General features: G+C 52.1%; 1 protein-coding gene and 1 pseudogene across 1 annotated transcript; both read left to right on the top strand.

Annotated features, from left to right (window-relative positions):
• The first annotated feature begins 1,356 nt into the window (after window positions 1–1,356).
• On the top strand, window positions 1,357–9,251 carry Kcnk16 (potassium channel, subfamily K, member 16). The gene is made up of 5 exons (NM_029006.2): window positions 1,357–1,676; window positions 5,346–5,460; window positions 6,300–6,466; window positions 7,212–7,377; window positions 7,653–9,251. The coding sequence occupies exons 1-5, from the start codon at window positions 1,464–1,466 to the stop codon at window positions 7,868–7,870; spliced, it is 879 nt and encodes a 292-aa protein (NP_083282.1). The 5' UTR covers window positions 1,357–1,463; the 3' UTR covers window positions 7,871–9,251.
• Window positions 9,696–13,421, top strand: part of Gm2048 (predicted gene 2048) — an 11,605-nt pseudogene continuing 7,879 nt past the window's right edge.

Raw genomic sequence — 13,421 nt, 5'->3', positions numbered from 1 at the left:
TTTGTTAGCTCATAGCTGCCTGTAATTCTAGCTTCAGGACATTTGGCGCCCTCTTGGACTCTATGGGTACCCACCCACACATGCATGCATCCACACCCACAAACACACACATATATAAAAATAAATATTAAGAAATAAACAGTAAGCCTGAGGAGATGGCTCAGTGGTTAAGAGCACACACTATCTGCTCTTCTAGAAGACTCAGGCTCCATTCCCAGCACCCAACCACCTGCAGCTCAGGTTCCAAGGGATCTGATACCCTCTTCTGGCCTGCACATGCTGCACAGACATACATGCAGGCAAAACACCCATACACACAAAATAAAGCTAAATAAATATTTTTAAATAAATAAAATGGGATAGCTGGTCATGGTGTCACATGACTTTAATCCTGGCACTCAGAAGATAGTGGATCTGTGTGGATTTAAAGCCAGCCTGGTCTACATACCGTGCTCTAGCCCAGCCAGGGCTACATTGAGTCTTTGTCTTAAAACCAAAACAAGACAGGCAGGCAGGCAGGCAGACAGGAAGATAGATGATAGATAGATAGCTAGATAGATAAATCTGGAGAGACGGGTCAGCTGTTGAAGGTTAAGCTAACAACTAAAAAGAAAAAAATAAATCAGTAACTGCACACATGCACAGTATGTTAGGTGAATTATTGTATAATGTCAGTAAAGTAGTCGCATCTACCAAAGATCAATCGAGGCACTATGGGTCCTCCTGTGGAAAAAAAGGAGTCACCAACAGTAATATATGGGTGGAGGCTCATGTCCGGTTCTGTCTTCTCCCCACTTTCATCTCCTGAGCTCAGCATCCTCAGACAACCTGTTCAAGGGTCTCAAACAAGACCAACCATTGGCCAAAGTGATAGCTGGTGGTAACCAGGGCTGTCCATGTATCAGTAGCACCAATTGATAATGCTGCTAAGCAAGGCTGTCATCTGCCTGTTTACTTTGCTTTGATTTGTTTTACTCTGGTTTACTCAGTCCCAGGTTCCCCCAATAGGCAGGTCAATCCTCCCCATTCCCTTCTGTAAGCAAGGGCAACCCACACCCTCGTGAGCCTTCCCTCCCAGCCTCCTGTGTTTGAGCCGAGAGCCTTCCCAAGTGAGGAATCTGAAGTTGTCAAGATCCCTTCAGTCCCAGCAGAGTGGGCTCCTGATCAGATTCTCTCCCAGACACTCAGCCTCACTTGGGAGCAGAAGCTAAGACCAGATGAGCTCAGGAAGAGCTCATAGGTGTCCCTGAGGGGCCCAAGCATTTGCTGCCTTGCTGCTCTGCATGGAAAAACAAGGCTGGGTGGGGGATGGCAGGCCTGTTTGCACACCACACTGTTCAAACAGACTCCCCTGCCGCAGACACCTGTGCGGTGGAGGACAGGGCAGGCAGTGGCAGGGGCTCTCACCTCTTCCAACTCTTTCACAGCCACCCTGACAGCTGCTGCAGAGTCCTGGCCACATCATGCCCCGTGCTGGGGTCTGCGGCTGCTGGGGTGGCCAAGTATTGCCCCTGCTTCTGGCCTATATCTGCTACCTACTGCTTGGGGCCACCATCTTCCAGCTGCTGGAGAAGCAGGCAGAGGCTCAATCCAGGGACCAGTTCCAGCTGGAAAAGCTACGCTTCTTAGAGAACTACACCTGCCTAGACCAGCAGGCCCTGGAGCAGTTTGTACAGGTGAGAGTACAAAAGAATGGGACAGGAAGAGTGGGGAGGCAATGGAGGGGCTAGTGGCAGGAACAGAGCCACTACCCAGAGGTTGGTTCCCCTTTGGAAGCAGAGTGTGGAGGAAGCTTGAGCCTGGAGAGATCTAGTCCGGGGCCCCGATTCTCAGGTCTGTTATGTGACCTTGCCAGTCACTTAACCTAAATGTCCTCATCAGTAAGATGAGAAGAAAAAATATATCTGGGATTGGGAAGTTGGCTCAGCCAAGCATCTGCCAAACAAATATAAGGACCTGAGTTCTAGACCCAGATGTCCCCACACCCCCAGAGGTGGGCGGGCAAGATGGCTCAGCGAGTAAAAGCACTTGGCACGGAGCAGAGCCTGATGGCTGCCGTTCAAGTCCTGAAACTCACATAGGGAAAGGAGAGACAACTCCTGGAAGTTGTCCTCTGATCTTGACATGCACACAATGGTACATGCATTTCCACATGCATATAAACACACCCATATCCACACACACTGTTATGTACTAATTAAAATGTAATTTAAAAAAAAAAAGTCAGGCATGGCGGCTTGTAATCTCAACACTGGAACGGCCTAGACAGGCAGATCCCTTGGGCTCTATGGCCAGCCAGCCTTGCCAAATGGGCAAGCCTCAGGCCAGTAAGAGAGCCAGTCTCAAAAAAAAAAAAAGAAAAAAAAGAAAAAGAAAAAGAAAAGAAAAGAAAAGAAAGAAAGAAAGAAAGAAAGAAAGAAAGAAAGAAAGAAGGAGAAAAGGAAAGGTGGAAAGCTAGACAGACAGCTTAGTAGGAAAGAGTACTTTGTAAGTAGAGGGACCTGGCCCCCATGTACATCTCTGGGTATGGCTGCAAGTGCCTGTGACCCCAGCATTGGGTTGGTGGGTTGGGGAGACAGGTGGATCTTGAGAGCTCACTGGCTAGGCCAGAGCAGCCTAACCAAAAGGGCTAGCTCTATTTCAGTGACCCTGTCTCAAGGCAAAACCCAAACAAGGCCGATGGCTCTGTGGAATGACACCTGTGGTTGAGCCCTGGCCGCCTGCACAAACATATTCGTACACAACTCTGCACATAAGCAAATGGGAATAGACACATGTACATCCACAAAGAAAATGCACCTGCAGTCGACACACATGAACTGTCAGTCTTCAACACTCCAGAGATGTCCCCTCTCACACTCGCCCACTTCTCAGACTGCTGCTCCATAGGCTGGCTCCCAGCCTATCTCCCTGGGTAGAGACACACACAAAGGTTAGAACGAGCTGGGCTGGTAGACAGCGGCCAGGTGGGGTGGATGAAAGCTGCCAGAACTGGACCCCTAGGTGGTCTTACTTCCTGCCTGGGTTCCTCCTGCCTCCCTCTCTTTCAGAAACAAAGCAAAACTAGGTATTTTGGGCAAAGGTGGGGCACTGAGAAGATGGACAGACAGGTGGAACAGGTAGTATTAGCGAACACCAAACAACAAGCCAAGCAAAGCTGGCACAGTGAGAATGTGCATTCATTGGTAGGGACGGGGCTCTGGGCCACCATCATTTAGCACCTGTGGCTGAGCACCCTGCAGGTGCTTTCTTCCCAGTTGCTTACTGCAAGCACTGCCTTCAGCTTGCAGGTGAGAGATGCAGGGTGTCGACAAGTCTGCACAGTCACTGGCTGAGGCAGAACTCACACCCATTCTTCTCGCTGGGGAGCTCTCTACTTTTCATTCCATGAACCAGCTCACCCAGTGAGGACAGGGCACTGCTGAAAGCGAGAATTTTTAAGGTGGAGTCTGTGGCCCTCCCTCACCAGCAGCAACGCCTGAGAGCATGTCAGGAGAGCAAGCGTCAGCATCCACCCAGACCTGCTGACTCAGGCACTTTGGGTGAGCTCACCAGGTGGTGCTGAGGCCCTGAGACTTCTCTTGGGACTGAGAGCAACAGGCTTACTAGATGAGATGTGAACAGAGTGGACTGTTCTGTTGTTCTATATGTGGATATACTCTGAATATAGAGTTACTCAGGGATGATGCTCATTTCCAGCCCCCTCAACATCCCAGAAGTAAGCCTGAGTCAGGAACACCCTCCAAACCTCCTGCCCTGGGCTGGTAGTGGAGCCAGGAACGAGGAGTGGGCAGACAGGTGGCAAGGCTTAAACCAGCTCTGTAGTCAAGGGGCAAGGATGGACCAGATCTGACTGCATCCCAAGGGGCCTGTGCTTAGTTTGAGGACTCACTAGGAAAGATGAAACAGACACACCCCTGAAAGTCCTCAGTTGCAGGACAAATCCTCACCTCCCAGGGTAAGTGGAGCCTGGAAATCAGTTTTGGGGGAATCCGTTTCCTGGGGAACTCATACACTGAGTCACACACAGTGCTGAGTATGGTGTTCAAACTTGATTCCACGAGGAAGCAAGTTTGTATGTACATCAGCCCCTTTCTCCATTACCATGGGATTCCCTGAGGCTACTCAGCCACACCCAGAGCCATCAGAGGAGTCAGAACCCCTTCTCCACAGGTTGGAAGGCTCAGAGATGCACTGAGGAGCTGGGCAAATGCTAGGCCCAAGGGTGAAAGTCTCTAGGGAGAGGACACACTCTGGAATGCCTGCCCCAGCTCCCTGGGTGTGTGGGAAAGAGGAGGCTAAAGTCTGCCCAAGTGAGGGCCAGGAGGCCTCCACCCAGCTGGTGAACATCAGTTCCCATAGGAAAGAGGCAGGAGCAACCATACTTCTCAATGGCTCCTCTGCCTTTAGAGCACCGCAAGATACCAAGGCCGAGCCACCACCCTAAAGCAAGTTCCCAGCTAAAGGGAGAAGCCTAGAGTTTGGGGGGAGGGAACCCTGCCCATTTCCCATAAGGGGTTAAGGGCACAAGTTCGAGCCTGTTAAGGCTTCTGTTCTAGGAACACAAAACATAGACACATAAAGCACACGTGTGCACACACACACACACACACAAAGCACACATGTGCACACACACACATAAAGCACACATGTGCACACACACACACACATAAAGCACACATGTGCACACACACACATAAAGCACACATGTGCACACACACATAAAGCACACATGTGCACACACACATAAAGCACACGTGTGCACACACACACACACACACACACTTGTGGGACTCTCTGATGGGATTTCTCCTACAGGTATGGGTTGCACTCACTAGAGAATGCCAGAGAATGTGGCTGCCAGCACACTCACGCACACCCCATGTCCAGGAAAGCTCTCATTCCCATTACCAGTTCCATGGAAAAGCAGCCCCAGACCAGCAAACTCTCCCAGAAGCATTCAACAACACAAAATCCATCTTGTCTAATTTCCCTGCTTTCTCTCTCTCATTCTCTCTCTCTCTCTCTCTCTCTCTCTCTCTCTCTCTCTCTCTCTCTCTCTCTCTCTCTCTCTGTGTGTGTGTGTGTGTGCGTGATATTTTCCTAGCTATCAAGAGCATCTGCATACTACCTCCTTAGGCCCTGGCTTCCCACTGGCTCATTAGAGCACACACTTCAGTCAACCGCTGGCCACTTAGTGTCTTAGCCAGAACCTCGGATCCTTCATGTCCATTTCTGTGAACAGGAATGATGCTATCTAAGAGACAGGAAAGCATCCTCCTGAGAGCTTGGTGACAGGCTGCACTCAGTAACTGCTGAGCCTGCTGTCCGTGCTTCTTCCACAGGTCATCCTGGAAGCCTGGGTGAAGGGTGTGAACCCCAAAGGCAACTCCACCAATCCCAGCAACTGGGACTTCGGGAGCAGCTTCTTCTTTGCAGGCACAGTGGTCACCACCATAGGTAAGTGGGAGAGGAGTGAGGCCTCCCTTGGCCCTGCTGAGCTTGGGGTCCATTCTAAATGCCACTGCTGGTCTGGGAATATGCTTTATCCCGGAGGTGACAGACAGGGCACAGGTTGGGAAGTGGGTAGGTTGGCTGCAGCTGTAGTTGCCTGGACTCACTTCTCTGGGTCACACTGAAGGGTTAGAAAGAGCTATTCCTCAGTACAGCTGCATAAAGGCAGGAGTGAGAGCCGGTCCTGTGGCCTTCCCCTGCCAGCAACTGTTCCTCAAGGCAGCAGTTGATAGCTCAGTGTCTTGAAAAGATGGGGTGCCAACAGAAAGTCCACGCTACTCACTCCTTGTGAACCCCCAGGGTCTCTCTTACACAGACCTTTCTTCAATTCAATTAAGTTCAAGTCCAATCCCAGCCAAGTCTTCTTTGACAAGCCAGGCAGAGTGACGGGGGTGGGGTGAGGGGTGGGGGTACAGACTTGGTTCTGTCCCAGGCTTGGACTTCAGAACTTCCAGTCCCCAAAGAGGGATTAAATTGTTATAATCACACAAGGCAAAGTGTGTAATTCAATAGAAATAACATAAAACATCTCAGGGAATCACGCCTGTCAGGGAGGCAGAGAGTGGCAGTCAAGTGGGCTTCCCGGAGGCAGCATCGTTGGTGATGCGCTTTCTGTTAGTAGAGGCTGTTCTATTAGAGAATAGGGGGAGTGTCCATAGGAACAGGGAATGCTCCTCTTCCCACAGAGCTGATGGAGACAAACCTCTGCTAGAGCTGGTGGTTGGGGGTGGGAGCCAGTTCTGGGCTCTCTTTTCCCCGCATCTGCACACTCCCTTGCCCTGCAGGTTATGGAAACCTGGCCCCCAGCACGGAGGCAGGGCAGGTCTTCTGTGTCTTCTATGCTCTGATGGGGATCCCACTCAATGTGGTCTTCCTCAACCATCTGGGCACAGGGCTGCGGGCCCACCTGACCACATTGGACAGGTGGGAGGACCACCCCAGGCATTCCCAGGTAAGGCATCGTCCTCCCTCCCCCCCCCCCCCTTCAGGTCCTCAGAGTCCTCCCTCCCCTCCAGGCCCTTGGGGACAGATGGTTGAAAATTAGGAGCTGGGCTGACAGATTCAGGTATGAGAAGAGAGATAAGAAGAAGGATGATACAGACCAGGCAGGGCATGGCCTCAAAGGGTTCTATAGCACCTTGACTATGGAAAGTCAAGGTGCTACCTGTAAAGGGCTATGGAGTCTACCTGTAAAGGGCTGAGGACCAGGCCCTGGGTATGACTGAGAGGACTCTCCCTGTGTGCTAGGCAGCTCTGTGCTGCATCCTTCTTCGGTGGAGAATTTGAACATTATCTCTCCATGGTCGTCACGGGTATTCAACATTCTTTCATGTGGTCCAAAACAGTCTCCAGGATACCCAGGATGCCCACAGAGGGATCTGGAACAGTCTAGCAGTTGACAGTAGTCTAATCCCAGGCCTGAGTGGGACCCCAGGGCGCCTGCTCAGGTGTGATTCTCAAGTTTAAAAGGGTCTTTGACTCCTTCCTTGACCCACTAACACATTTCCCTGTCCAGGAAACTTGGCACATACAAATCTCATGCCCAGGGGTACAGACCCACCCAAAAGTCTGCAGCAGGGATAGGGTGGGGGTGGAGCTTAGACATTGCCCTGCCTACACCCAACTTTCCCCAGACTTCCCTCATATATTTCCAGAACCTTCTAAGTGGTCTCAAGGGCACACTCTTTCCCTCCCAGCTCCTGCAGGTCCTGGGCCTGGCTCTGTTCCTGACCTTGGGGACCCTGGTCATTCTCATCTTCCCACCCATGTTCTTCAGCCACGTGGAGGGCTGGAGCTTCCGTGAGGGCTTCTACTTCGCGTTTATCACCCTCAGCACCATTGGCTTCGGGGACTATGTTGTTGGTGAGAATGGGATAATCGGGTTATCTTGGTGGGCACCCACTAGGGGTGATGAGCATAGAGGTACCAGCTATCTGAGGTTGGTTACTTCTGCAGCCGCTGTGAACTTTTGGTGGCCTCCTCAGAAGTCTCTGGTATAGTAGCCATCACTGCTTCCTCCGTTAGTAGTCCTTAGTATGAGAACGAGGGAGATCGCATTCCTATGGAAGCGGGGTTGGGGGGGGCAGTAGGGGGGAGTGGCAGTTCCCTCAGACACAAGCGATCACTTTCCCCGGCAGGCACAGACCCCAGCAAGCATTACATCGCTGTGTATCGGAGCTTGGCAGCTATATGGATCCTCCTAGGACTGGCATGGCTGGCGGTGGTCCTCAGCCTGGGATCCCTGCTTCTGCACAGGTGCTCCCGGCTCTGGCAGCTCATCAGAGGCCTGGACCTTAAGGATGGAGCAGCCCCTGACTCTGAGCCTAGATCACAGAAAATCCCCATCTCTGCATGAGACCCAAGTGTCCTGACCTCCCCAAACCCATGCCATTCCCTGCCCTTCCCCTTTCTTCTCAACCCACACACTTCCCAGCAACTTTCCAGAGAGAGAAAGGAGACAGATGTGCCTACAAAGTGACTGGGGCGGGGGGGGGGGGGGCGGTGAGGAGACAAAGATCAAAGATCTGCATGGATGGAGATGTGAAGTTTGCCCTTGGCGCTTTTCCCATCTCCCAAAGAGAACCTGGATCGTGGTTGCCAAATCACTACTGCCATCTTAACATGGTCATGGGAGCCCTTAGGCTGCAGGCAAAGGTGGACTTGACTTTTGTATTATTTACTACATACACAGTAGGCTCTTAACAGGTCCCTACTAGGTAGCACATAGTGGTGGTTTCTGCCTTCATTGTGTCAGTGTGTCAGTCTTGAAGGAGCTCCAAGGCAGCATCCTCATCTTTGATGGGAATAAACCTGGGGAGAATGAAAGTTCAGGGCGGTGGCTGGAGGAAGGGAGCTGGACACACACCAGGGGATGCCTTTGATGCATACAGGAAGCCGTCCTCAGGAGTCTCACAGCTGAGGAACAAGAAGGCTGCCAGTCAGAATTCCCCAGCTCTCCTTGCCCACAAGTGGAGAGGAATCCTAGAACAACACTGGGGGCCCCTTTCAGGGGTCCCACCACTTTCTTGAACATGACCTCCTCTGACCCTCAGAGCACACTTAGACCTCTTTACTCCCCCGCCCCCAGAGAAGCTGGGGGTGGGGGGAGCAGCAGATCCCAAGGGCTTCATAGCCTGTCATCTCTCCGGTGGCATGGACTCCCACCGAGCCTGGTTCTTCTGCCAGATCGTGACATTGTGGGCCAGAAGGCAGGAAAGGTTCGTCCCAGACTCACAAGACTAGGAACTAATTTTTGTTTGGACTTCCTTTACCTCTCCAGTGGCAGGGGTGTCCCCAAGTTCTGTGTCCTCTTTATAGCATTAAGGGTGGGGGTGGGACTGTGAGCCCCAGAGGTTGAGGGGAGTCCCTGAGAAGGACCCGCATTGGCAGAGGGTTCCCAGCACCCAAGTCTTACTGCCACCCAGGAAAGGATTGAAATATGACGTCTCTAACACCCCGACACCTGCTGGACCCCACTTCTTTTCTGGGTGGATGGAGATGCAGGGACTTCCCTCCAAAGCAGCAAGGAAAATTTGGGTCCGGTCTTCTTGCCTGCTAGCCTCCCAGCCCGGGACAGCACAGACAAACCATACCCCCCTCCCCATTTTATTTCTTATAGTACACTGGCTGTAGCGAGATCTAGGGTGATACAAGGAAGCACTCGGAGGAAGTCCCCAGCCCCTCAGCTTAGGCAGGAGTCCTGTGACAATAAACTTGGCTGCTGTTTCTTCTCTGCAGTGGATTGCAGGAGTCTCTCCTACTGCACGGAGGCGCCGGGGTGCAGTGGGGTGAGGGTGGGAGAGAAGGAGGTTTCTGAGCCCTTCTCTCCTGTGGCTGTGGCTGCTGCCCAACAGTCCTCTCCTTTTCTCTGATGTGGGGAGGGGACTCCACTCTCTCTAGGAGCATCTTTTTTTTTTGGGGGGGGGTGTTGCAGTTCCAGGGATTGAATCCTTGAGGGTGGGCAAGACTATCCCATCCTCCAGAACTCCTGAACAGGGAAACAAAAGAGAAAAGTGTTTTTGCTTGGAGAAGGGCCCCTCCTGACCCTTCCTGCCCAGCCTGGCTCCTGTACACCATAGTTCTCCAGAGTTCTGGCCTCTCCAGTCATGTTAGCGCACCAAGGCTCCTTCCACTCCATCACCTGTGGACGGAGATCTCCCACAGTGCCTTGGTGGGCTGGGGGCTGTGGCATGCGGGGCACGGGGCTCCTGCTTCTCTCCTTTCTGGCTGACTTGGTGCTGGGCACTGGAGTGTTCTGGGTGCTAGAGGGTCGCGTGTCCGGGGACCCCAGCCGCAGCTTCCAGCGTAACAAGTGGGCCAGCCTGGGGGAAAGTGGATTAGGCAGGGGCTGACGTGATGCATAGTAGGGATGAAGGATGCTATGGTCCGGGATCGTAGGAGCTGTTATTCCATAGAGAGGTGGAGGGCACAGGCCTGGGAAAAGCAGGGCTGTGCGGTTGGGCATGGGTAGCCATGGGTTGGGCTGGACAGCAACAGAAAAGGCCTCCATCCTTAAGGAAATGAGAGGGCATGGCTAGCCTGCGTCCTAAGAACACTGCCATCCTAAATTTGGAAATAAGGAATACAGAAGGTCGCAAGCTACAGGGCAGTCGTGATAGGGTCAAGATAGCATTTGATCTTGTCTGTGTAGGACAGCCCTGTGGGATCAAGGGCAAAGGATGAAAAGCCACATCTAGCCTTTTCTGAAGGGTGCGGCGGGGGGTGGGGGAGGAGATGGGGCAAATAGGAACCTTTGGGGTGAGGCTTGGCTCTAAGGAGGGAAAGGACCCAGCGCCCACCCCCACCCCCAAACAGAATCCTAGGTTGGCAGGATGGGTAGAGACTTCTTGCCCTGCCTGACCTGGCTTGAAGTCAAGAATGAGTGTGTTTTTCTGGGGCCACATGAATACCAATTCTTCACCCCAGTTAGGGCACCAATGAATTATCAAAGGAACAGTTCAACCCGGGTCTATCTGGATGAACCAGTGAGTTTGCTGGGGTTACTAACAGGAGCATGGGGTGTCAAAGGCAGCTACATTACTGAAAAGCCCATCCCAGCAGGGGTAATAACGCACAGAAGCTGAGCTCACCACACAACTTGTAGACAGCCACACTGGAGTCCCTTCTCCTCAGCAAGCTGTTACTGTGCATGTAACACGGAAGAGAGGCACTGTGAATCCTGAAACCTTCTGAGCCTTAGAGCCTTGTAAGCGAGTGAAGGAATGAAGATGAGAGCATGCGGCTCCTAGACATGACTCGGGAGAGGGGTTACTGTCAATATGATGGAGAGAGCCAACAGAGGCATCTGGAAGAGTCCAGACTGAACTGGACAATGAGGGGGTCCTGGGGAGGGAAGGAAAGAGGAGAGGGGAACAGAGAGGAATGGGAGCCGAGAGTAGTCAAGAGACCAAGAGGTCAGTAGCCAAAGTGGGTGGGTTATACAGGGAAGAGAAGCTGGGGAAAAGGACCATGAGAGCTTAGAGTAGAGGAAAGGGCATGCCAGCCAGGACATCTTCACAACAGGTGCTGGTGATGCTGAGAGACTGGCAGACAGTGTCCACTTTGGTATGTTGATAGATACCTCAAGTCCTGAGTTTGAGACTTCACAGTAAGTCCTTTGAGTGTCTCTTCCCCACTCCAGAAGGAAGTGTCTCACTTTGTAGAAATTGTCTAATATAATGTGACAATTGCCAGAGTACAAGTGTAGGTGAGTATAGGTGTGTGCGGGTATGAGGATGTCTGGGGGGGGGGGGAGCGGGAAGCAGGAGCCAACTCCCTCTCCCAAGATCCTGTTCTTCTCCAGAGTATCATCTGAGCATACAAAGATGGGACCAGCCTCCTAGGAAATACCACCAGCTGGAAGCTTGTGGACTCTTTCTTCTTTCCCATGTCCACCATCACCACCATCGGTAGTGGCTGGGTAGGGACAATCTGGTAGGGCTGGGAAGTAGCTTCTCCCTGAGAGTCAATGGAACCTCCCTGAGAGGCAGTGGGACTGGTAGTGGCATGTGAGGGATCTTATCCAGGGTGTCACACCTATAAAGCAGTCAGCTCTACAGCACGACCTCCACTCTCCTACAAGCAGCACCCCCTGCCTCAGGACCCGTACCCTTGGTTTCTGCATTTCACCAGGTACCGGGGGACTGTGCACACTTTCAAATGGGACTTTAGTCACTCCACCCAACCCCTCCTACAGCCCCTGAGTCCACCTACAGTCCACCCCCTACAGTCCACCAGCACCTGACATCCCTGTCACCGTTCTCCAGATCATTTTCTGTCCAGAGCCAAACTGAGGTGGAAGTCATCAGAAAAGGGTCCCTGGAGACTGTTGTGTGGAAACAGTATGGGCAGAAAGCATGAATCTCACGAAATAATTAATGCTTGTCAGTGGCCCTAACACCCTTGCTCTTGGCATCCCCTGCATGACCCAGGACATACCACCAGGTGGCAGGCTCACACAAACTATGATTTCATGCCAGCTTGCAGCCTGCAGCTTCTTTGACCAGCAGCATCCTTACCTTGTCCAACAGAATGAGCAGGTGAAATGCGCAGTACAGAGTCCTCTGTGTGCTTTTAATTAATTGATTGATTAGTTAGTTAGTTTTTTGATTATTTTTCCTCTGTAGCCATCCACCTTGTTTTGTTGAGACAGGGTCTCTCACTGCGACCCAGGACTCACCAAACTACCTGAACTAACTGGCTGAAGAACCCCCAGGGATTTTCCTATCTCTGCCCCCCCCCCCCCCAATTCCCAGCACTGAGGTTACAGGCACACAGCACCACACCCTGCTTTTTCTGTGAGCATTGCCTGGGGACAGCACGCAGGTCATCTTGCTTGCCAAGCAGGCACTTTCCTGCCCAGGTTTATTTCTTTTTGTCTTTGTTTTTGGAGTTTTTTTGTTTGTTTGTTTGTTTGTTTGTTTGACTCTTTGTTTTTTGTTTTTTGAGACAGAGTATTATACAGCTCTAACTGTCCTGGAACTCACTCTGTAAACCAGGCTGGCCTTGGACTCACAGAGATCCATCTGCATCTGCCTCCTGGGTGCTGGGATTAAAGGCATAGGCCACGATGCTAGACTTAGAGACCTTGTTTTAAGGCAAACAAAATAAAACAAAATGTGAGAGATGATGGGGGCTCCAGAGAAAGAGGCCCCTGAAGAGGTGCTTGGGACAGAAGCCAGTGGCGGGCAACTTTCCATCCCCCATCTGCCCATCTGTCCATACACTCAGCCCTTGCGCACATTGCCTGCTCTGGGATTCACGTCCTATCTACAACATGGCCTCACTGTGGCTTCCTTACAGTTGTGCCGAGTGAATGTCTGCACTCCGTTTTAAGTCCAATGAAACAGTCTCAAAAATATCAAAGCCCCACAGCCTTTCAGGGGACAGGACACAAGAAGGGCAGCGGGGAGGGAAGAGAGAGACCTCTGTGCTGCCCACTTCACCACAGTGAGAGTGGAATCCGGGAGTTGGGTGGGATGGACAGGGAAAGACCTAGGGTGGCCATATGCAGAGCCCTTTCAACGCTCTTCCCCCAACCCCCTCTGCCAAGGCTTCGGCAACCTGAGCCCGCAGACCATGGCCGCCCGTCTCTTCTGCATATTCTTTGCTCTCCTTGGTATTCCACTCAACCTCGCGGTGTTCAATCACCTGGGCTACCTCATGAAGTGTGGGGTGCACGGATGTGCCCACTGGCTGGATGACAGTTGGCAGGTAGAGGGAGTGGTAGGGAACTGGGACGAGTCATTTCCAGGAGGGACTGTGGTGGAAATGTGGTGCAGGACAAGGAAGGGTGGGATGTGGAAAATAAGGGGATTGGTCGGGTTAGGGGAATGAAGTCCAGAATAGAGTCTTTGATGGTTAAGACGCCCATCATGGGGGTGAGAATGATGGCAGGCATCAAAGCT

Source organism: Mus musculus, chromosome 14, assembly GCF_000001635.26.
Source record: "Mus musculus strain C57BL/6J chromosome 14, GRCm38.p6 C57BL/6J".
NCBI classification, from domain to species: Eukaryota; Metazoa; Chordata; class Mammalia; order Rodentia; family Muridae; genus Mus; species Mus musculus.
The sequence above is the reverse complement of the archived record's forward strand: the minus strand, read 5'-3'. Positions and strand labels throughout refer to the sequence as shown.

What these genes read in the sequence shown, in the direction of transcription:
- Kcnk16 (NM_029006.2), top strand. Translation starts at nt 1,464, where the DNA reads ATGCCCCGTGCTGGGGTCTGCGGCTGCTGGGGTGGCCAAGTATTGCCC. An exon ending in CACAGTGGTCACCACCATAG is followed by an intron (nt 5,461 to 6,299) that starts GTAAGTGGGAGA and finishes CTTGCCCTGCAG; the next exon opens with GTTATGGAAACCTGGCCCCC. An exon ending in ACCACCCCAGGCATTCCCAG is followed by an intron (nt 6,467 to 7,211) that starts GTAAGGCATCGT and finishes TTTCCCTCCCAG; the next exon opens with CTCCTGCAGGTCCTGGGCCT.